This window comes from Pipistrellus hanaki, assembly GCF_964339955.1.
Source record: "Pipistrellus hanaki genome assembly, chromosome: 5".
Taxonomy (NCBI): Eukaryota; Metazoa; Chordata; class Mammalia; order Chiroptera; family Vespertilionidae; genus Pipistrellus; species Pipistrellus hanaki.
The window spans coordinates 18,488,452-18,512,585 of record NC_140507.1 but is presented as its reverse complement, the minus strand read 5'-3'; the positions used below and the strand labels follow the sequence as shown (position 1 = coordinate 18,512,585).

The window sequence follows — 24,134 nt, the reverse complement described above, 5'->3', positions numbered from 1 at the left end:
CCCCCGGGGATTTGCGAAGACTTCCTGGAGGAGGCGACGGGTGCGGGGAAAGTCAAGTAGAACCTCCCATTTTCCGCCTCCTTAGAAATTCTGCTTTGGTGAACAGGCAGAAAGATGGCGATTCCGAGATGTCATTCAGCTGCAGAGACTCCCCGGCCAAGACTCTGACGATCAATTTGCTCATCTGAATGATAAGGGTAGCCAACGTTTCTACCAGGATTGTCCTCAATCTGTTACTATTTTCAGAGACCTCTAAGCCTCCCACAAGGAGACCTGGTTGGAAAGCCCTTTCCTCTCTTCATTTCCCAACGACATTGAACACAGTTCCTGAGCGGGGAGGCCGACGTACGCAAATGGAGGGCAGGTGCCCTAGGTCACGGTTATAATGAAGGTCAGCCAGCTGTAACCTGGACATCATAAACGGCAGTGATGGCCCACAGCAGATGGGCCCAGCCTAGCCTAGGCTTCCGCAGGACAGTGATGCTACGCTGTGACCAGAAAGATGAGTGTAATCTAGTAAGAGACTAGGAAGGAATTAAAATAATTACCTTAAGATGAGGAGGAACCAAATTGTGGGGGCAGAGGGTGGAGGCTTGTGAGCCCTGTGAGACTTTGCCTTTTACTCTGAGGCATTTGGGAGCTGTTACCGAACGTTCAGCAGATGATGGACATGATTTTTTTTCTGTAAATCCACATAACATAAATTAAGCATTTTATAATGAATATTTCGGTGGCATATACTACATTCATATTGTGCCACCACTGCCTCTATCTAGTTCCAAAATGTTTTCATCACCCTAAAAGGAGACCCCATAACCTTTAAGCAGTCACCCCATTTCTCCCCTTCCCTCGCCTGGCAACCACCAACCTGCTTTCCGCCTCTGTGGATTTACCTGTCCTGAATATGTCACATAAATAGATCCGAAGTTCTGAGTATGTCACATAAATAGATCCGAAGTATCTGTGGCTCTTGTGTCTGGCTTCCTTCTTCTAGCTTAATTGTGTTGGTCGGGGTTTTCTGGAAAAACAGAACCAAAAGGATACAAGAGGAGATTTGTTATAGAAATTGGCTTGCGCAGTTATGGAGTCCGGAAAGTCCCTCCATCTGCCGACTCCTGGGCAGAGAAGCAGGAGAGCCAATGGTGCAATTCAGTCAGAGGCTGAGGCCTGAGAACCTGGAGCCCTGAGGGCAGGAAAAGATGGACATCTCAATGAGAGAGAGAGAGAGAGAGAGAGAGAGAGAGAGAGAGAGAGAGGGAAAGAGAGAGAGAGACCTCAATGGCTTGGATGACTAGGGCAGGTGCCTTTACTCAGTCTGCTCAATTGAAGGCTAACCTCTTAGCTAATCTAATGCTAACCCTCACAGACACTCCCAGAAATAAAGTTTTACTAGCTCTCCAGGCACCCCTTAGCCCAGTTAAGCTGACACATAAAATTAACCATCACAATAATGATTTTGAAGTTCGTATCAATACTCTATCCTTTTTACAGCTGAAGAGTATTCCACTGGGCGGAGGTACCACATTTGTTTATTCATTCATCACCTTGTGGACAGTGCTGCTATAAATGCTTGATACAAATATTTGATTGAGCACATGTTTTCAGTCCTTCTGTGTTTTCCCTGAAGAGTGGAATTGCTGGTTTATACAGTAATTCTATATTTAACTTCTGTTGAACTATTTTCCAGTGTCTGCACCATCTTTTTTATTTATCTTTCGTGGCTCCTCTGGTCCTGGTGTGTTCCCTCAGCTCCTGAAGAGCTCTCATGGTTCCCCAACCTTCTCAAGGCATCTCGCTCTCCCTCTCGCTCTCCCTCTCCCCCCCCCCCCCCTTTGTTTTTATGAAGAAGCCATTCAATTGGCCCTCAGTTGTCTCTGGGGAAGAATTGCTCTAAATATAGGTGTACCTTGCATATGCTCTTGGGAAGGGATGAGTTCGGGGTCCACCTACGCCACCATCTGGGACCAGCCTCCAGCCGCACCATTTCATATTCCCACCAGCAACGCACAAGAATTCTCCACATCCTTGCCAGCACTTAATGTTTTTAGTTTGTAATTGCCACCCTAATTGGTGTGAGATAGTATTGCATGGGATTTGACTTGCATTCCTCCAATGACGTTGAACCTCTTTTCAACTCCTTGCTGGCCATTTGTATATCTTCTTTGAAGAAATGTCTATTCAAATCTTTGCCCATTTTAAAAATTAGGTTGTTTGTCTTTTTGTCATCGAGATGTAAGAATTCTTTATATATTCTGGAGATGACATATGCCTCAAAGGGTCATCAGACCCCTGTGCTAAGAGTACTGAATGCCGATAAGGGGTAAGAGTAGAAGCAAGTTCCTTAGGAGGTTTTTGTGGTAACCTGGGCAACAGATGCTGCTGGCTCAGTGTGTGTGTGCTGTGTGTGTGTGTGTTGGGGTGGGGGTGGGGGTGGGGAAGGCACCAAAAGTCTGAAGAACTGACAAGTAGCCTTATTCAAATTCTTTTTTAAAAAAAATATATTTTATTGATTTTGTACAGAGAGGAAGGGAGAGAGATAGAGTTAGAAACATCGATGAGAGAGAGTCATCAATCAGCAGCCTCTTGCACACCCCCTACTGGGGATATGCCCGCAACCAAGGTACATGCCCTTGACCGGAATCGAACCCAGGACCCTTCAGTCTCCAAGCCGACGCCCTATCCATTGAGCCAAACCGGTCTCGGCCCTTATTCAAATTCTTAAGAGCTTTAGTAGGAGACACTTACATGTAGCACATAGGCATTCTTCCTTAATAATTGTAAGCTGAACAGGCAAAGCCTTGTCTTGGTTACACATCTTACCAAAAAGGCAGATGTGTTCTCTGCATTGACTCTTATCTTTGCCCAACTGTCCTTGGGGACTGGGTTTTGATATGTAAATCCAGTCAAGTACCAGGAATGCAAGAATTCAAATAATCTCCTTTGTCTTGACTCCCCCCCCCCTTTTTTTAAATTAAATTATCTGTGTACATATCTTACCATTGCCCCCCCCCATACATACCCTCCCTCCCTAGAGTTTTGTGTCCATTGGTTGTAGTTATATGCATGAATACAAGCCTTCAGTTGATCTATTATCTCCCCCACTTCGTGGTATTTGGGGGTATAAAATAAACACGCTCTGGGTCACTATCTCTCCATCAGAAGAGGCCAGCTGTCCACCCAGTCCCAGCTTTTTCCTTCTATCTCTGTGACTTGTCACTTTCTTTTATTTCTCAATCCTCAGCTGCCTCTACTCAGGAATCGGACCCGCTCTCTAGTTGCACTGGACTCGGAAAAGAGAGAAAATAGTTACACTTATATACAGGGGCAAGACAGCTGCTTCCGGTGGTGGTCGGCTGGGGAAAAACCCACACGCTTCCCAGGACAGGGTCTCTTTTTTTTAAATCAGGTGTTAATAGTAAAACCATAGGGTTCAGGGTCACAGGGACCTCCGGTAAGAACAACGTATTCCTAAATGAGCAGTGATCAAATTCCATACATTCATTAACCTCCTTCCTAGGCGTCTGATGTTTACCTTTGGGGGGTAGGCATTCTGGTTTTTGGGTTAATCGGCCAGTCAGCCAAGCCTGAGGCTACAGAGAGTTAAGAGTCCAACACTTCCCAGATGCCTTTGCTGCTGGAGCCCTATTACATTTCAGCAAGTTCCCCTTCACTTGGCTGGAGGTGGTGATACGTGGTTAGAGACAGGATATATTTGAAAGTGGAGTGAACATGATTTCTTGAAGGGCTGGATGTGAGGTGAGAAAAAAAAGAGGAATCAAGAATGACTCCAGGGATGCTGGCCTGAACCACTGGAAGGAGGGCATTACCGTGAACTGAGATGAGCAAAATGCAGGAGGAGCAATTTTGGGGTTGGAAGTGGGAAAAAGATTAGGAGTGCAAATTTGGACCTGTTTGTTTAAGATTTCTATCACACATCCAAGAGGAGACGTCACAGAGGCAGTTGGATAGACAAATCTGGAGTTCAGAAAAGATCAGACTGGAGATATCAATCTGAAAGTCAGAGGCATATAAATATTGCTCAAGGCCTGAGAAGAGATGAAGTCATCAAAGACGGAGAGAACCAAGGGTCATGATGCTACACGGAGTCAGGGAGAAGAAAAGAGTCCAATTAGGTGACTGGGGAAGAGCTTGCTGTGCTGCTGCCGTGAAAGGAACCCCAGGAGAGCTGGTGACTTGGAAACAATGAGGAGAAAGTGCTTCAAGGAGGAGGGAGTGGTCAGTGTGCCAAATGCTGCTCTGAGGCCCAGCAGGACAGGACCCAAGAATCCATCACGGATTTAGCAACACGAAGGTCTCTCGTGCTCTGAGGAGCAGATGTGGTGGAGTGTTGGGGGGTAAGGGCCAGATAGGAATGGGCTTAGGATAAAAGTGCCCACTACTTATTCTAGGCGTTTTGCTGAAAGGGGTCAGTGTCCAATTCTTAATTTACAGTGAAGTTCATTGAAGTTCAGAGAAATGGTGACCTTGGCCTAAAGATAGCCCACGTGAGGCTGGACTGGAAGCCAGGTCGCCTTGACTTCAGAGGCCAGTCTTGTTCCTGAGCCTCAGAAAGAGGCGGATGCACTGCTCAGTCTCTTTGAGTTGATCATCTCACACCTAAGAAAATAATGTGAAATACGGAGAAAGGTTTGAGACCCAACACTGTTATTTTTAAAATCCTCACCCAAAAGGAGAGATAAAAGGAGGGAGGGAGGGAGGAAGGAAAGGAGAGAGAGAGAGAGAGAGAGAGAGAGAGAGAGAGAGAGAGAGAGAGGGAGACAGAGAGAGAGAGAGACCAATTGGCTGCCTCCCGTATATATCCCGATGGATATGTGCCCTGCCTGGGAATTGAACCTGAAATCTTTTTGGTGTATAGGACGACATTTCCACCAACCCAGAAACCTGTCCAGAGAAAATCTGTCCAATTATTTTCTTAACCACTAAAAAAGAATCAATTGAAACATGCAGGGGCCATGCAATAGCAAATAGGCATGTGTTACTCAGAAGAAGGCTGGTGGGAGAAGGCAAGCAAGGGATAGAAACACTAAGATGACTTCAACTTTTGGCCCTCTCCCAAACCACCTTCCTCCACGGAGCTCTGCTTCCCAAAGTGTTTGTAAAAGAGAGAGTGTGATGTGGCCCCGAACAATGGACTGGGATTCCATACTTTCTCCCCTCCCCTCTTTGGGCTTTAGTTTCTCTGATTTAGGAGAGGTCAGGATCTCCAGGCTGCCCTGTGGGGAGCTGGAAATAGTCCGATACTGCCACCTGCTGGTAGGCCCCAGTTATGTCGGCCTCCATCAGGAGAGGGTGCCCAGGATGGATCTCATCTTAAGTTCTCTAGAGCAATGATTTTCAGATTTTCAACCGTGTGCTGCAAGATTTTTAAAGACATGCGATACCTGACTATTTAGTTAGAGATACTGACCTCTTTTCCTTAGATTGTCAAATAAGAAAACGACAACAGCCAACACAATTGCTGTCAGGTGTGAATGAATCAAAATTATACTTTTTTTTTGTCAGATCAGAAAAAAAATATGTATTTTTGGTATACTGTAGAACTTCAGTAATTGGTTTCTGTGTGCCACAAGATGAAAAAGGTTGAAAAATCTTGAAGGAACCCTTCTAATGACCACCAGGTAGCCCCCCTTTCGCCACAACTCCCCGTAAGGTCTGTCGTCCTTAAGAAACACTAGAAAGGCCGGGACCGATTTGGCTCAGTGGATAGAGTGTCGGCCTGCGGACTGAAAGGTTCCAGGTTCGATTCCGGGCAAGGGCATGTACATTGGTTGCAGGCACATCCCCGGTGGGGGGTGTGCAAGAGGCAGCTGATCGATGATTCTCTCTCATTGATGTTTCTAACTCTCTATCCCTCTCTCTTCCACTCTGTGAAAAGTCAATAAAAATATATTAAAAAAAAAAAAAAAGAAACACTAGAAAGAAACATCAATGGGTTGCCTTCTGCACATGCCCCAACCATGGATTGAACCCCCCAACCAAGGTATCTCCCCTGACCAGGACTCGAAGAACCCACAGCCTTCTGGGGTATGGGACGACGCTCCAGCCACCTGAGCCACCCAGCCAGGGCTGTGAACATCTTTTTATGTGATTAAATTTTCTTTTTCAAAACATTTTAAAAGGCTATAAAATTCCATTATATGGTAACAGTATAATTGATCGAATTGCCTATTGTTGGACATTTACGTTGACTAACTTTTCCACATGGCTTTGAGATGTTTTCCTAAACCTTGAGTTCCGGATAAAGGAATAATGAATAGCTTTTGAAGTGTCTGATACAAATTGCTGACTTGCTTTCTGTGGAGAGGAAACCTCATTCACAAGGTATTATAGAAGGAAAACCATTGAACCTTACCGCTACTGCATAGGTCACGAAGCATGTTTGTATCGGTTATCTCTTCGCAAAGGAGGTAGACAGAGCAGGCACTGTAATCCCATCTGAAATGCATGGATTTACTGGCTGAGGGGACTCACTGGGTTCAGGGGGGCTCTGTGACTTAGCGTGCACAACAGCTATTTCGTGCCTGGGTTCAGGCTGGAACTCACGTTTCCCGACTCCATGCGGTCTCTGGGATTCCACAAACACTTCCTTTAGGTTTAACAGCACACTTGGGCCTTCAGAATGCTTTGCTTCTTGGACATGGGAGTGTACGGCGGACCTTCCAGGCAGGCAGCTCATCACCCCACAGTCTAGTCAAGCCACGAGATTACCTTGACCCTTGAAGGGGAAGTTACGGAAGGCTGGGTCACTGTGGAGAGGGTAGGCCTGTAAGCTGCTCTGATTAGAAAAGCAACTGCATAGTTCAGTGCTTTAGAGCATGGTCTTTAAATTAAAAAGCGAATAAGTAAAAACAGCCCTAGGGTCTGGCTCCATCACATTCTAGCTGAATAACCAGTAACCTTTTTTTTTTCTTTTCCCTTGAGAGTCTGTTTTCTTGATCATAATACATGGCTAGTATAAAAGTATCTTCCTCACACGTTTGTTGTTGGAATCCACCGATATAGTGATATAAATCATGTAGCAAACATTAACACTTAGTGATGAGACAATGAATGTAAGCATTGCTACTATTATTAAGTAAATGGATAGAGCCCTGCTTTATTAATAATAACAGGTGAGGGCTAATGCTGGCTGGGCGATACATGCCCTTGCAATTTTGCTTTGTTCTGTCTGTACAACGGTAGAGAAAAGGGATGGGAACACATGATCTATTCAGATTCCCTTTATCCTTAGTGAGGAAATTCTTGAGTCTCTCACATTCTAAGATTCCATTTACTGTTCAAGAGTCGGTAAGCACTTGTCTCAAGATTCTGTGAGGTGCTGGGACCGGTTTGGCCCAGTGGATAGAGCATCGGCCTGCGGACTGAAAGGTCCCAGGTTCGATTCTGGTCAAGGGCATGTACCTTGGTTGTGAGCACATCCCCAGTGGGAGGTGTGCAGGAGGCAGCTAATCAATGTTTATCTCTCGTCGATGTTTCTAACTCTCTATCTCTCTCAATTCCTCTCTGTAAAAAATCAATAAAATATATTTTTAAAAAAAGATTCTGTGAGGTTAAGATTCTATAGTTTTGAGATACTTTTTCTGCGACCCCAAGATCCCCTGACTCACTCAGAATTCCATTGAAATATTTCATTTGCATGGAATGAAATCTTCTAAGCCCGGCAGAAGCTTGCCTGAGGAGCGCTTACTATTCTTGTAGGTCTCTCCTTAAATAGCACTTCTTCAGAAATTCCTTCCTAATTCTTCCTCCAGTGCTCTTTATCCACCCCTTCCCTTGTCTCTGCTGGAATCCTGCTCTTTCCCATCCTGGCACAGTCCTTACTGGTAACCAGAGATTTGTGTGATTTGGTTAATGCCTGTCTTTGTGTCTCTGTTGCTTGGAGAAGTAGACTTTCAATGAATATTTGATGAATGATACATAAATGAATGCATGAATGCTACGAGTCAAAAATTCCATGAGTGTTTATTCCCAAAGTCTACTATTCCAGGCATTCCCCACCCCCCACCACCTGAGGACCTGACACTTGGGAAGGGAGTGACCTGTGACCTTTCCAATTCCATGATGTTGTCTGGCCTGCTTGTGTTCCCCCCTCCATACTCTCCCCACACCTCCTTTATTTGCCTGTTTGGGAACTCTTGCTCTTGAAATACAGAAAAGGTTGGGCTGTGTCTCTGCTGTTGAATCCAGCCTGGACACCAATTCGTTCGTTTGTTGTTTGTTCATTCATTCATTCATTCATTCAGCAAATGCTTGGCTAGTGCCCACAAAGTGCCAGGCCCTGTGCAAGGGACTGGGTCAAAGGGTGAACAAAACAGACCTAGTTCCAATTTTCTTTCTTTCTCTTTTCTTTTGTTTCTTTTTTTTTTTTTTTTTAAATATATTTTATTGATTTTTAACAGAGAGAAAGGGAGAGAGATAGAGAGCTAGAAACGTTGATGAGAGAGAAACATCGACCAGCAGCCTCCCGCACACCCCCCATCGGGGATGCGCCCGCAACCAACGCACATGCCCCTGATCGGAATCGAACCTGGGACCCTTCAGTCCCCAGACCGACGCTCTACCACCGAGCCAAACCGGCTTCAGCTCTAGTTCCAATTTTCATAGAGCTCACACCCTAGGGAGCCAGATATGGCATCCATGACACAATCACAAACTTAAACCATGAACCTGTGGTGGGAGGGAGAATAACAGGGTGCCCTGAGAGCTTACAACAGCACACGGTCTAGACCCAGGTCACCACACAGTGTCCTCCAGGGCCTTGACCTGGTCTCCATGTCCATTATCTGGACACTCTGCTTGTGAAACCTCTCCCTGGGGAACAATCAGCAGGAACTTGGGTTCAAAGTGGTGACAGGCTGAGCTCCCAGTACCCTTGAAAGTACTATGCCCAGCCCTAACCGGTTTGGCTCAGTGGAAGAGCGTCGGTTTGCGGACTGAGAGGGTCCCAGGTTTGATTCCGGTCAAGGGCATGTACCTTAGTTGCAGGCACATCACCAGTAGGGGGTGTGCAGGAGGCAGCTGATTGATGTTTCTCTCTCATCGGTGTTTCTAACTCTCTAACCCTCTCCCTTCCTCTCTAAAAAATCCCCACACCAATAAAATATATTTTAAAAAAAGAAAAAAGAAAGTACTACACCCAGCCGGCTGGAAGATAAACCCTCACCTCTCAGAGCCCTTCCTCTCCTCACAGGATTCGATCACTGAAAAAGAAACATTAATATCCTAGAAGGCCCAAGCTCTAGGTGCCCAACACCCACCTTGAACAGGTGGGGAAACCAAGGCCCAAAGAGGCAAAGCTGCTCAAGGTCACACAGTCAAGTGGCAAAGGGAGAAAAAACACACCAAAAAACAAACAAACAAACAAAAAAACAACAAGCTCCCCATTGTCTCCCCTCCCCCCACACCCTCTACCCACCTTCTGCCAAGAGTGACCACTGAGTATGTGCATACAGAGGGAATCCTTTTTTTAGCCTGAAGCCAAGAGGGGTTCCACAGGCTACAAGCAAAAGTTAGCATGTAGACAAGGCTCTGCAGGACAGGAAGAGGTTTATGGCTACATTTGGAGGGATTTGCGCTATGGTGTTTCCTTAGGTCCCAAACATAAATGAGAGAAAATGCATCCGGTGACGTGTCTGTATTAAATGCCATGCTTTTACTTAACAAACATCTTCTTCAAGGAAATGTAGCTATATGAGCCTGGGAATGCTAGTTCTTGCTGATGGCAGTTTGTCTCCATAGCAAAAAAACTGGAGACAACCCACCTAAATGGAAACAACTTAAAAGTCCTTTGGCAAGGGAATGGATAAACTGTGGTAGAGCCCAGCCATAGAATACTGTGCAGCACTTTAAAAAGTATAAAGGTACATCTTCATAAGGGACCAGGCACATTGCTGAGTTTTAAGGAGAGGCAAATTTAAGAAAAACATGTACAGTGTCAAACCATATTAAGCTTCATCTGTATTTTTTTTTTTTTTTCGAGAATGAATTTTATTTACATACTAGAAGCTCTGTGCACCAGTGGGGTCCCTCAGCCTGGACTGCGGGATCAGGCCAAAAACAACTCTCTGACATCCCCTGAGGGATCTCAGATTGAGAGGGAGCACAGGCCAGGCTGAGGGACCCCATTGGTGCCCGGTCAGAGCTGGGGAGGGATGTGGGAGATCCTCAGATGGGGAGGGACGAGGGAGGGCTCCAGGGCATGTCCAGCCTGTCTTCTCAGTGGCAAACAGCCAGACTCCAGCAGCAAGCTAACCTACCAGTCAGAGAGTCTGTCCCTGGTGGTCAGAGCACATCATAGCGCATCATAGCGACTGGTCTATCGGTTGACTGTCTGCCCCCTGGTGGCCACTACACATCAAAGAGAGTGGTTGAGTGGCCTTAGCATATCATTAGCATGTTATGCTTTGATTGGTTGAATGGCTGACAGGATGACTGGACACTTAGCATATTAGCCTTTTATTATATAGAACTAAAGGGCAGGTGCACAAAAATTTGTGCATGGGGGCATTCCTCAGCTCAACCTGCCCTCTTCACAGTCCAGGAACCCTCCGAGGAGGTCCTACCAGAACCAAGACCTACATCCGGGCATCAAAAGGCAATCCTAGGGCCCAGACCTCAAACACAGTTTCTAGTCCTTTATCTGGGTCCAGACACCCACAGTATTCCAGACCACTATTCTATGACTCAGAGGTCCAGCTCCACTAGGGGCCCAGGACCCAATCCTACATCTGGGCATCAGATCTACACGCAGATCCCTGACCTTCATGTGAGGACCCAGAAGATCATCCCAGTGCTCAGACCCCAAACATGGAATCCATCCTTTTATCAGGGGGTCAGATCTTCATCCATAGTCCAGACCACCAGCCCATAACCCAGAGGTCCAGCCCTTGACCCAGAACTCCTCCAGGGACCCAACCTCTCTTTGGGGCCCAAACAACCCTCCAGGAATTTGAACTATCTGGGGCTCAGACCTACATCTGGGTTCCAGATCATCATGCCGCAGCCCAGAAGTCCATCCTGGGGACTGGACTTCGAACCCAGTATCTATTCCTTTATCTGGGTCCAGACATCCACAGTAGTCCAGACTACCATTCCATGATCCAGAGGTCAACCCCTGACCCAGACCTCCTCCTGCCCCAGACTGCCCTCCAGTGCCAGGACCTCCCTCCCTAGACCTATACCACCACCAGGGGCTCAGATCTACAAAATGGTGTCTGACCTTCATGTGGGAAAAGGGTGTAAGCCGAAATCTGACCTCCCTCTGCAGGAGGTGCCCGGGTAGATGAGGGGAAGGAGCCGCCCCCATCACCCCGCTACTGCTGCTGCTTGCCCTAGGTCCTTGCTTCTTAGCGCTGGCCCTGCCCCCACCCACTGGTGGGTGGTGGGTGATCAGGGCCAGGCCGGCTTAGGGGAGGGGCTGTGGGAGGTTGAGGGACAGCATATGGCACCCTGTCCAGCCTCTGTGGAGGCATGGCACCGGGGCCCGCAGCAATGCCTCTGTGGCTGCCTCTCCGAAAGGGACAACACTGGGACCGGGACCGTGCTGCCCCCTCTCCTGCTGAGTGTCCTCGCAGACACTGTGGCTTTGTCAGGAAGGACATCTGGAAGACGTCCGGTCTAATTAGCATAGTACCCTTTTATTAGCATAGATTATTTACTTAAGTAGAATTATTCTTTAGAAATGCCAGTCTTTAGAGCCAGGTTAACAAACCTTTTGGCAGAGGCACCGGCCGCAGAGATTTTGGGCTCTGTGGGCCACATGTCGCTGTCACAGTTGCTCCATTCTGCCGTCATTGTGGTGCAAAAGCAGCCCAGACAGTCCATAGGAGTGTGAGCGTGGCCCTTTTCCAACACAACTTTATTTTTGGACACTGAGATTTGAATTTCCTATAATTTTCATGTGTCACCAATTTTTCTTTAACCATTTAAAAACATTCAAACCATTCTTAGCTCACACCGTGGCCAACACATGTGGCCCTGGGGTAGTAGCCAAGCCTTGCTTTAAGTCCAGTTCAAGCTCCACCTCCCTTCTATCCATACTCACCTATTTCGTCCTCACGTCTTCCTGTCCTCTTCCTCTGTGGCCCTCCGTGACCTTCATGGCCCTCCAGCTGCCTCCCAGCTCTGCCTGTCTGGCCTTGGGGACCCTCATCTCCTGGCGGCAGGACTGTTTTTTCCTGAGCAGGGCTCTGAATAGCTCCATTCACCTTGGCAAGGGGGAGCCCAGAGGAAGGAATTTTGTTTGGAGTCCTGGAGAAGCCGGGACTCGAGACTTTGATTTGCCTTTGAAATCAGGTCCCTTCCCCTCCCACTCCCAGGGGTCCCTTGCTACTATTTCCCCTGCTCACACCTTGCCAGCCCCAACAGTCTGTTCCCTGCAGCTCCTGCGGGCCACATCAGCTCCAGGTCTCTCACCATGGACCTCAGAACCCTCTGCTTCCTGTCCTGTTGCCTGGTCATCTGTGTCCTCTCAGGTACGGCCTCTCCTTCCTTCTTGGCAAATAAGTTTGACTCCCCCAGGATGTCCAGAGACCCCCTTCCTGCCTCTTCCGTCCAGGGAGTGCCCGTTCACAGCATGGGGCCGGGGAGTGAGGCTGGAACCCTGGTGTCAGGAGGCTGAGATCTAGGCTCAGCTCCTCCTTAATTGAGTCCTGCCACCTCTGGGAGCTCAGCTTCTTCATCTGAGCAATGACAAAGATGGGCTGTGGGACCTTCCAGAGCCAACAAGCCTCTCTGATCTAAAAGTCAGGGGCTATTCCTTTAAGTCTAGTCCTGACTTAGATTCCTGGGCGGTTCTAGTGTGTGGAGCTCTGAAATCTGACAGGTACAAACCCTGGCTCCTCTGCTCGCTCACTGGCAAGATTTCATAAAACAGTCTCTAAACTCAGTCTATTCAGGAGTAAAGTAGGGATAACAATAATCTTAAAGTTATAGAGTGGTTTTGAGGATTAAATGACATAATGTATATAAACGTTTGGCCTGGAGTCTTGCATGTAAATACTCAACAAGTGGTAGCAATGTTATTTTAACTTGAAAGACCCCTGACTAAAGCTGGCCAATCCAAGATTATATAATTCTAAAAGTCGGAGTGATCATTTCTAGGTTCTTTGACTCTAGGAGTCTATATTTTGCTCACAAAGAGCAGCAGTTGGAAGGCTCCATCAGGGGCACAGCCTGCAAGATTCTAGCCCAGAACCTAATGGAAGACAGATCTTAGGGGAGGCAGAGGGCCCAGGGAGACTTCCTCCATCTCTCCACTTCCAGCCGTCCCGGGAAGAGTTGGGACTGGAATAATCTCTGCGAGAGAAGAGCTGGGTTTGGCACAGGATTTGGAGAGATGCTGTCATCCCAGACTTCCTCTTCCAGATGCTGCCTGGCCCCTGGCAGTATCCCCACGTGGTGCCATCAGATGTTACTTAGGGAGCTTCAGATGGGAGGGAAGCGCAGGCATTTTCCTGGCAACAAAGGAGTTTAGCAAAGGGTTGATGAGCGACATTGGAGGGTTATATGAAGGAGGAGGAGTTGGGGGGGGGGGCGAATTCTGGAGGTGATGTGATCTCAGACATTTAGAACAAGGGCACTGAGAAGGCTCCTTGAGAGTCATCTAGACGAGGTTTCATAAAGCTGTGCTCTAAGGAAATAATCCTGTTGTCTATTGCCTGCCTTCGGGTGGGAGAGGGAGGGGGGGAAATAGTGGTTGAAAAGCTGGATGGGTGGGTTTCCAAACTCCACCCCCTTCTACCAGAACAAACCTATTATTATGCTTTATCATTGGCCTTTCTTTTTTAAAAAACATATACATATTGATTTTAGAGAGGAAAGGAGAGGGCGAGATAGAAACATCAACGATGAGAGAGAATCACTGATCTGCTGCCTCTTGCACGCTCCCTTCTGGGGGTGGAGCCCACAACCCAGGCATGTGCCCTTGACTGGAATCAAATCCACAGGCCGATGTTCTATGCACTGAGCCAAACCAGCTAGGGCTATCATTGGCCCTTCAATATTTCAAGAGAGGGTTCTGCTATCTAGACTTTACCTATTGATTGGTTTGCTTTTATTTAAAAAAAAAAAATATATATTTTATTGATTTTGTACAGAAAGGAAGGGAGAGAGATAGAGAGCTAGAAACGTCGATGAGAGAGAGTCATCAATCAGCTGCCTCTTGCACACCCCCTACTGGGGATATGCCCGCAACCAAGGTACATGCCCTTGATCGGAATCGAACCTGGGACCTTTCAGTCCCCAAGCCGACGCTCTATCCATTGAGCCAGACCGTTTTCGGCTGATTGGTTTGCTTTTAAACTTGAAAAGCTCTGGTTTAACTGAACCTCTTTGTTTTATAAATGCAAAAACGGAGACTAGACACAGGAAGATGGATAATATAACATGGTAGCATCCGATAGAATCCGTGGGCAAGCCACGGGATCCTCGTTTCCTCATCGGCAGGCTTTGTGGGTGTTAGATAAGATAATGCACAGAGAGCACTTCACACAGTGCCTAGGGGCCCAACAATTTTTAGTTATGACCATTATCATCATCATCAGATGCTGAAATAAAACTTGCCATCTTCCTGCAGTTTGCCCAAGTGACCTGTTGCCTTGGCCAGTCCCGAAGATCCAAAGTTGTAGACATCGTGTGACGGCTCCCTGAGGGCCCCTCCCAACGGGGTCCCACAGTCCTCAGTCCTGGGATGAGTTTGCAGCCCCCTGTCATCAGGGCTTGTGGTGGGCCCTGCCGGGTCTGCCAGGACAGCCCCAGCTCTGGGAGCCACCTCAGCCAGATATATTCAGGTTTAATATATGTAATACAGGCATACCTTGGAGTCACTGCACATTCCATTCAGACCACCACAAATGAAGCGAGTATAGCAATACAGTGAGTGGTAATCTTCTTGCTGGTGAGGGTTTTGCCTTCCGGTTGTAAAAACAAACAAACAACATAACACATAACATCTGGGAAGCACAATAGAGTGAAGTGCCATAAAACGAGGTGCACTCTAGTCCTGCAAGGCAGGCGTTCTTGTTCTCATTTTCTAAATGAAGAAAGTGTGGCTCAGGGAAATCAAGTGACTTGGCCAAGGCCACACAGCTAATTTGTAGCAGAACAAAGATGGAGAGCCCAGACCACTGGCTCCAAAGTCTGTGTTCCATCAGCCGGTCCCAGCTCACCATCCCTTCTCTGGAGCGGCCTAGATACATGCCCCCCGAGAATCTTCCTGTTTGGATGCCAGACTTCAGTGTTCTAGGTCACCGCGTTCATATGTTAAGCCCAGCTGTTCTCCCTGAGGCTTCGTTTCTCAGCCTGTAAAAAGGAGTAAGAAGCCAAAACCGGTTTGGCTCAGTGGATGGAGCGTCAGCCTGCGGACTGAAGGGTCCCGGGTTCGATTCCAGTCAAGGGCATGTACCTTGGTTGCGGGCACATCCTCAGTGGGGGGTGTGCAGAGGCAGCTAATCACTGTTTCTCTCTCATTGATGTTTCTAACTCTCTATCCCTCTCCCTTTCTCTCTGTAAAAAATCAATAAAATATATGTTTAAAAAAACAACAATACCCAACAATGAAAAAAAAAAAATCATGAAATCATATACAAGTCATTAAAAATGCTGGTGTATTGCCGAAACTGGTTTGGCTCAGTGGATAGAGTGTCGGCCTGTGGACTGAAAGTACCCAGGTTTGATTCCGGTCAAGGGCATGTACCTTGGTTGTGGGAACATCCCCAGTAGGGGGTGTGCAAGAGGCAGCTGATTGATGATTCTCTCTCATCGATGTTTCTAACTCTCTCCCTCTCTGTAAAAAAAAAAAAAAAAAAAAAAAAAAAAAATCAATAAAAAAAAGGTTGGTGTACAGCTCTGGATGGTGTGGTACAGTGGTTTGGGCACCATCCCATGCACTGAAGGTTGCTGGTTCAATTCCCAGTCAGGCACATGCCCAGGTTTCAGGCTCTATCTCTGGTAGGGGGGTGTGCAGGAGGCAGCCAATAGATGTTGCTCTCACATGGATGTTTCTTTTTCACTCTCAAAATCAATTAAAAAAAAATTTTTTTTTAATGTTGGTGTACACGTGTTTGCCATGAAATAGTAATCCAAATGTATCACTAAGAGAAAATTCAGGTTAAAGATATGTATTATATTATTCCATTTTTTTTTAACAAAATAGTTATTTAAAATACTTGCATTAAAATAGCGTTGGGGAAATGTGCTTCAAACATTCATGGTGCTTATCTGTGGATGGTAAGTTTTGGGGCAAATTTAATATTTTTCTTGGTTTGTCTGTATTTTATGTTTTTTTGTTTGTTTGTTTGTTTTTTTCCCTAAAGAGGGACAATGATTTGTGTAATAGTAATAAGTGTACGAGGTCTTCACAGGACTCTGAGACCAGTCAACTCCTGGGGTGAGGAAAGGACAGAGGTAGAGGCGAATGGTGAAGGCTGGTGACCCTAGACTCCCCTGTCTCCCTGCAGCTGAAACCCAGGAGCGTGGCAGAGCGCCCAAGGCTCAGAAAAAGAAGGACGGCCACGCAGCCACGCCCTCAGGAGCCTCTGGCAGGAGAAAACCCAAGCCAGAGCGGAGACAGCAGCCCCTGCAGAAGAAGACTCCCATGGAGGCTGCATCTCCCAGCGCCCCTGCCCTCTCCATCCTGACCCAAGTGTTAGGGAGGGGCCACTTCCAGAAGGTGGGGGACTCTCTGAGCCTGCGGGCCGGGGAGCCCCTGGAGCTGCGCTGCCGGGGAAAGGTGGTCCACTGGCGGGTGCCCATGTACCTGGAAGAGGAGGGTGAGGGCCGCCTCAGGTATGGGGAGGAGGCGCTCCTGCCACAGCCTGGGTGGGTGCGGGGTGGCTCCGGGGATGCTGGGCAACGGTTTATAGGCGCTGAGACCGTTGTCATAGGGACTGAGGTGGCCCAGGACCCACCCTGGGCATCCCATGACGTACAACTGCAGGCACCTGACAGAAGCAGGAGGGTGGGCTCGCAAGACCCACCAGCTGCAGAGAGGCTTCACAGAATGGACATGTGGCTTCCAGTGATTCTGGGAAGTCAGTTCTGGGGGCAGCAAATAGTTCTGGGGGCAGCAAATGGTGCCCGTGGGGAGAAAGGTGGCAGAGGCAAAGCCAAAGAGGTCGGCAGTCCAGCAGGTGGCACCCTTCTGCCAGGGGCCCCGCCTCGGGAAGCCAGGAAGAAAGACCAAGTCGGCCCCACCAGCACTGCCCACTCAAGTCCAGAAGAAAACCGGGCAGAGGCTGGGCTGTGGAACTGGGCTCAGAAGGTTTGCCTGCTGTTTCTCAGTTTAGCTTCTTACAATGAGCTCTCTGGGGACTCTGCCTTTTTTTAGCAGGTGCAGGCGCTTAGCGGGCCATTGCTGCCCTGAATGAACCAAGGGCCACAGCAAAGTCAGGAGCGCAAAGGTGTTTGGGGGATCCCGCTCAGCCGGTGTGGGCGTAGTCAGTGGAGAATAGATATCCCAATTATTAGAAGTTGGGTCTGGGATAGGCGAGCCAACCACAAACTGTGGGTGGGGCCAATACAAACCCTGCCAGCTTCTTCAGGGGAGCAGAGCTGGGGTAGTTGAGTGATGAAAGTTGGGGAGGGGGGACTGTCAATCAACCAAATGCTGCCACTAAGTGTCCCAAGCCACCTCCCCCATCTCCACCTCCTATCCTCACCCCCCACCCCGTCTCCTGAACCCACCGATGGCCTTTCAGAATCAGGCACTTCAGCCAGCACAGCCGGTTACAGCTGGTGAACTCCACGGGCGCGGACACCGGAGAATACAGCTGCTGGGCCCGAGGCTGCCGGGATGCCGCCTGCACAGGGGGCGAGGACCGCCAGGGGAGGACCTTCATCTTCTTCACAGGTGCCCTGGGGCCGGGTCCCCAAGAACCGCGGTTTTCCAAGAAAAACCCTCCAGACATAACTGTCTTAAGCCTTTCCCCTTCGTCCCACCTGTGCAAGGAGGGAATTGCAGAGTGGTCTCCGAGATCCTACCTGTGACATTCTGGGGTTCCAAGGCTAATTCCACGGAGAGCTGAGGAGCCCTACTTTGTCCCACCAAGGGAACAGACGATGCCCCTAGAATCCGCGGAGTCCCCCTTACTCAAATCCAACCATAACAGGAATGATTGCCCAACCTAGAGAGAGGTCCTTGGCCCTGACTCGGTGTCACCTGGAAACACCTTAAAAACAACAGGTTTCTGGGCGCCAGCCCATTCAGGCTGGATGAAGTCTGGAGCCAGGGCAGAATGCCAACATTGAGAAGACTTGGCAGCCAGCAGTCAGGGATTCCCAAGTCTGGCTGCCCACTAGGGCCCCCTGTGGGACTTTAAACCAACTGATTCTCTCTCCCGCCCCCAGCAAGGTTCTGATTTACTTGGTCTGGGGGGTGGTGCCCAGGACTTGGTTATTTTAAAATCACTTCAGGTAATTCTGATGTTCAGCCAAAGTTAACCATTGCATTTATTTGTCTCACCCTAGAGCGGTTTCATCTAATACAGATGCCACTAAATCGATGTGGCTATTTAAATCTAAATTAATGAACATGAAATAAAGTTTAAGGTCCAGTTCCTCAGTTGCACGAGCTACACTTGAAATGCCTGTGGCTAGTGGTGACATATGACAGCACTATTCTATCCTGACAGAAAGTTCTATTGGACGGCACTGCTCTAGAAAGCTGGTCCCCAGGCAGCTCCTACTCACTGCACCATGGTGCACCCAGGAATCTGGCCTGAGACTATGGTGCTCAAGGTGCCTTGAAAGAGTTTCATGAATGTGTGCCTCTCACAGGCCTGGTGCCTCATATCCAGTATCCCATTTGCTTCTTATCAGCTCTGCACAGTAGGCCATAATCGCTCCTACTTGTCATGTAAGAAGAACCAAGGCTCAGAGGAAGAAAGTGATTTGCTTAAGATCCCACGGTGAGAGGGTGGCAGGATTGGGAATCCAACCAGAAACCTCAACTTCAAGTTCAGTACTTCCTGTAATACTTTTCACATAGAAGGACCTTTAGAGACCAAGCCATCTGAACCCACATTACACAAATAAAGACACTAAAGACCAGAGAGGGATTTGCTTACGATGCACAGCCAGCTGATGACAAAAGCTTGAACTAGCAGGCTGGTCTTCAGCTCCCAGTCCAGAGCCCCTTTCCGGCGAGGAAAGAACATGGAGAATAGAGAAGGGCAGGGAAAGGGGGATTTCAAATCCTCTCAAGGGACTTATGCTCATGAGTGATGGCAGAGCATCAGGAAACAATACATATGTCCTAAGCTCATTCTTCTCTCTCCCTCCAGACCCAGAAGAACTCTTTGTCCCCACGGAGAATTATTATGAGGTGGTACAGTTACGCAGTCATCAACCAGTCCTGCTTCCCTGCCAGGTGACCAACCCCCTGGCCCAGGTGACGCTGCATCGAGAGTTCCCCCCAGAGGAGGTCCCAGTGGATGGGACGGACATCTCCTTTGATGTGAAGAAGGGCTTCACCATCCACCGGCCCCGAGCTTCCTTGGCTGGCTCCCTTTTCTGCTTGGCCAGCCTAGGAGGGGTGAGGCAAATCTCTACCAAGTACATGCTGATCTACATCAACTGTGCGTGAGTCTAGGTCTCTGGGTGGGCAGGGCAGGGCAGGGGAGGATATCGGAGGGATCCCTCCTTTGGGAACCTCAGGTTTGGAATCTGTGGATTAGCTCTAAACCACCAACCACCTTTTTACAACACTCCATGTATCCAACCATCTTGTCCAGAAATAGCCAGGCAATCAGCTACTGAGCTAGCGTGTATCAGTTCAGCCTTTCTGTCCACCCACTTAATTCTTAATCAAATCACATTATTCATCCATCCTCCCTTCAACCAACCATTCCATTCACCCATCGTCCATCAGATGAACTGTTCCATCATCTATCCGTCCTCTACTAATTCATTACAACCATTCGCACATCCTCTATCAATTCAACCACCTCAACTATTCATCCTTTATCAATTTAACCATTTCAACCATCCATTCAATCATTATAATAATCAAGTTAATATGTTTGTCCCTATTTCTCCCATCTTCTCCATGGCAGACCCATCATCATCCCCCAAACCCACCATCCAAGCTTCAACAACATCGGTCCTACTGGGAGAGAATTTCAATGTGACCTGCACGGTTCTGAGTGAGCCAGCGATTGCTGTGGACTTCCAGTGGGAATATCCGGGGCAGAAGGTAAGCTGAGGATGAAGATATGTGAGTATGTGGTGGTGGTGGTGTGTTGGGGCAGGAGTGTGGGAGTGAAGGATTAGGATGAGGGCCAAGAACAATCACAGCAGAGTGGAACCCCTGCTTGACTAGGAATCTGATGATCAGGGATTCTAGTCCCAACTCTGACATTACTTCTTTGAGTGACCTTGGATAGAGGGGCTCCTTTCAACATTTCTTTGCTTGGGAAAGCTTTAATTTCTCCTTCATATCTAACGGATAAAATCCTTAGCTGATGGTTCCCATCTTTCAATATTTCCTTCCATTTCCCCCTGTCTTGTAATGTTTCTCTTGACAAAATTGGATGATAATCTAATGGGGTTTCCATTGTAGGTTACAGTCTTATTAGAGGCCCGATGCACAAAATTCGTGCAAGAGTAGGCCTTCCTTCCCCTGGCTGCTGGCACTGGCATCCCATGTGACAGACGCTATAGTCTGTGTCTCCCCAATTTAACTTTGCTTCACTCAGTGTTTCCCAGACAATTTTGATAATGAGTCCCCCACTCCCCTGCTTTGGGGAGGGAGTACCTATTGTCATCCCCACAGAACCAGAGTGTTACCCACTCACCATTACCTCCTGCATGTCTGTGAGTGGGGAGGAGACCCTGGCTGCTCTCCAGGGACCCGAGAAGCTTTGCATTTCCCACAAAGAGTCTGGCCTTTCAGGGGCTCTGACACTGAGCTGTGGTCTTGGGCAAGTCACTTCCCCTTCCCCGGAAGGACACGTGGTACCTCTTACCTGCTGGGGCCTGAGGGAGCAATGGCCCTGGGCGAAGCTGGCAGACGGTTATCTTTTTCCTACAGATGGGCCGACCCCCCTACGTCAGCGAGCGGGCCGACGTGGTCCGCAGGGAGGGCCGGGCCCAGCAGGAGGCGGGGAGCACCCTGTACGTGGAAGAGGCCCGGGCTGGGGACGCTGGCGTCTACACCTGCCGGGCCACCAACCTTCAGGGCACTGGGACGGCCACCACCCGCGTCTATGTGACCCGGAGGCCTCGAGTCTCCCCTGCGCCTTCCTAGCTCCCTCCCTGACTGCAGGCATCTGCGTACGGAGCGGTGGGCAGAAGCAGGGGTAGGTAACTGGGCGAACTTCGGTGTTTTTGATGCCAAGGAAGTGCTCCCACTGGAGAGAAAGAACCTTAGCCTTCACCCCTTACACTGTCCCATCTCTACTTTCACCCCTCACTTCATGCTCACTGCCTCACGCCCTGCCCTGCCCTGCTCTGCAAGCCAGCCTCCATTCCAACCCCAGCTGCAGGGCTGGGCAAAGCCAGGGCCAGGGGGGCACCAGCACCCCGGGAGGAAGCCTAGACCCTGCTGGGCCACCCAGGCCCCAGGATTATTCCTCACAGAGGCCTGGCCCGGCAGAGGTCATCACCAGGACCCCCCTTTTCCCTCTCCCAGGAAAACACAGAGGCCAAGAGAATGCTATTGTGTTTCTATTTGGCTTCCACAGCTTGTCTGCCCCAGGGTGAGGCTACAACCACAGTGTGTCCCCTCCAGGCACCACAGGGAAACCCTCCTCCCCACAGCCTGCCCCTTTCCAGCCCTCCCCGATCACGGAAACAGGCTTTCCAAAGGGCGTTCTGCAGCCGGCAGCGCAGTCAGAGGAGGCTAGGAAACGCTGAAGACTTTGCTTCTTCCCCGGGACTCTGAAATGTACTTTAGCATATTAAAGGTTCTGAGAAGTCCTGCAGCTGGCAGATCTGCTTCATGGGATTGAATCTGGAGCTGCTCAAATTGCTTGGCCACTAATTCTTTTCTTGGTTGTGTGTGTCCAATGAACTAGTGTATCCCCAACAGGCTTTAGGGAAAGTTACGTGAAATAGTCCGTGGAGAGCTCCCTCCAAGGCTCCTGGATAACCCGTCTGCCCACCGCGGGCCTCCCCTAGCCCTGCGGAACCCCCAGAACTAGAAACGAATGGAGAAGGCAGTCTGGGACGAGGGAGGGAAACCTTAGTTCTACTGGACTAACTTTTTCTACAAGCGGGCCCTGCTGGGGGCTGACACTGGTGATCTCAGTCTGCTTTGATGTTGAAGAGAGGTAAGGACCTGCTTCAATGTTTTATGCAGACTGGAGGGGGAGGTGTATCAGAAAGCATTTCATTAAAAATGCTCTCTGCAAGAAAGGTTGTTATTATAGCCTCCTGCTGACGGGAAGCTTCCTGAGAAGAATCTTAAATCCACAGATATGAGGGCTGAGGGCCTGGACTGGCCTGCCCCGGTGAGTTACTCCAGCCACCCTGTTGCCGGGGAGGCAGAGGGCCCAGTGCTAGGGCCTGGGGTCAGTGGTGGTAGGAGTTAAGGTGCGAGCAGGAGTAAAAGAGAGACCGAGTGGGCAGGGGCCAGAGAGAGGAAGGAGGAGAAAGACTGTCCCAGACTTGATCTTCCCAGAGCCTGGGGAGAAAGAAAAAGCACAAGATGAGACCTGAATGACAGCTGAGGCCCCTGTCCTGGCTCCGTGAGTCCCGCTCCCCACGAGGTTTCCTCATCTGGACAGAGAGGAGGTCCCAGCGTTGGCTGTGGAGTGATTCAGATGCACCAGACGGGCCCTGTGCCCACGTGGCACTGAGACGGAGGACCTGGAGGGCCGAGGAGCGGGCTTTGCCTGGTCAAGGAGGGGCTCTGGCTTCACCAGACTCTGGGAGCAGGAGCAGTGGCATGTCCGATGCCCAGCTTCGACCCTGCCTTGGCTGGGTGGCCCCTGGCACTGCCAGCCCCAAGGGCCTCCATTGACCCCCTCCCAGATGCTCACCTTTCCCAGGTGAATCGTAAGGTTTGGCCCACTTCCTCCCCTGTCCCGAAGCCCCTAGTCTGACCTTCAGACAATCCCACAACGGGACACTGCCGTGACATAGGAGCCATTTGTTCAGTTCCCCCATCCTCTGTAGAGGCTGAGAGAAGGCCAGGGCAGAAGTGGGGGCCTCTAGGGGTAGGTTGATGGCTGGCAGCAAAGCTGACTGGTTAAGACCAGGAGGTTGTGTCCTCTTAGTCCGATGCTCAAAGCGGCCCAGGCTCCCCCTGGGAAAAGCCTCAAAGCTCCCCGATTTGAACAGAGACGGGGGGACGGGCAGAAGGGCTCCTCTTGCTTGTTCCCTGGGCCAACTTGAGAGAAGGCTTCCGGGGGGCCTCTGATGCCCCACGGGCGATTCTACGTGGCCCAAAGCCCTGCGGCTCCCTGGGTACACGCCCTGCTCCCATCGCTCTCTCGCCCTCGTCCCTCCTGGGGACAGAACGAGAGGCTCCTGCCGTCTCCTCCGAAGGTCCGGAGAGGGAGCGGTGACACGGGTGGCACGGTGGCCCAGGCCCTGGGCCTAGGTGGCCAGGAAGGAGACCTCGGTGGGCGTGACGGAGGGCAGGGGGAAGGCGGGGGAGGCGTCAGCCCCAAGGACCCGGTACAGCAGCTCCTCCTTCTCCTGCTGCAGCTGCCGCCTCAGCTGCGACTCCTTCTCCAGGGCCTCGTGGGCGAGCAGCAGGTCCTCCGAGAGCTGCCTGTGGAGGCAGACAGAGACCATGGTTGCCCCACAGGGACTCCAGCGGCTGCAGAGACCAACCCGTTCCTCTAGGACAGTGTTTCCCAAACTTTTGACATGTGTGTACCCCTTCTATAATTTTCATAACGCTGAGTACCCCTCGTTCTCATGAGAACGTAGAATTAGGCACAGCTAAGCACGGTGCAGTGCATATCCCCACCAAACTCCGGTGCAACGCGTACCCCCACCAAACTCTTCCCGTACCCCTGTGGGTACCCGTACCACACTTTGGGAAACACTTTGGGAAACATAGATGGGTCACCTGCTTGGCCCAGGGTCCCCGCCGTCCCATCAGGCCCCCTTGCACGCAAGAGGTGACCTGATCTGCTGACCAAGGAGCCTGGTCCTCATGGGCA

The 24,134-nt window shown here is 49.6% G+C and overlaps 2 protein-coding genes across 2 annotated transcripts in view; one reads left to right on the top strand and one right to left on the bottom strand.

The window, feature by feature from the left end:
* The first annotated feature begins 99 nt into the window (after window positions 1–99).
* LOC311622753 (platelet-derived growth factor receptor-like protein) lies at window positions 100–21,532 on the top strand. Its single transcript, XM_084884068.1, has 7 exons — window positions 100–197; window positions 12,339–12,494; window positions 16,479–16,806; window positions 17,718–17,869; window positions 19,302–19,595; window positions 20,073–20,212; window positions 21,050–21,532. The coding sequence occupies exons 2-7, from the start codon at window positions 12,437–12,439 to the stop codon at window positions 21,263–21,265; spliced, it is 1,188 nt and encodes a 395-aa protein (XP_084740194.1). The 5' UTR covers window positions 100–197; window positions 12,339–12,436; the 3' UTR covers window positions 21,266–21,532.
* A 136-nt stretch (window positions 21,533–21,668) lies between these two features.
* The window catches only part of CCDC69 (coiled-coil domain containing 69), a 31,245-nt gene continuing 28,779 nt past the window's right edge, over window positions 21,669–24,134 (bottom strand). Inside the window, exon 9 of the mRNA XM_084884077.1 lies at window positions 21,669–23,737. Coding sequence (XP_084740203.1) covers window positions 23,560–23,737 — 178 coding nt within the window. The 3' untranslated portion in view covers window positions 21,669–23,559. The remainder of the gene's footprint in view (window positions 23,738–24,134) is intronic.

What these genes read in the sequence shown, in the direction of transcription:
- LOC311622753 (XM_084884068.1), top strand. Translation starts at nt 12,437, where the DNA reads ATGGACCTCAGAACCCTCTGCTTCCTGTCCTGTTGCCTGGTCATCTGT. An exon ending in GAGGGTGAGGGCCGCCTCAG is followed by an intron (nt 16,807 to 17,717) that starts GTATGGGGAGGA and finishes ATGGCCTTTCAG; the next exon opens with AATCAGGCACTTCAGCCAGC. An exon ending in CATGCTGATCTACATCAACT is followed by an intron (nt 19,596 to 20,072) that starts GTGCGTGAGTCT and finishes TCTCCATGGCAG; the next exon opens with ACCCATCATCATCCCCCAAA.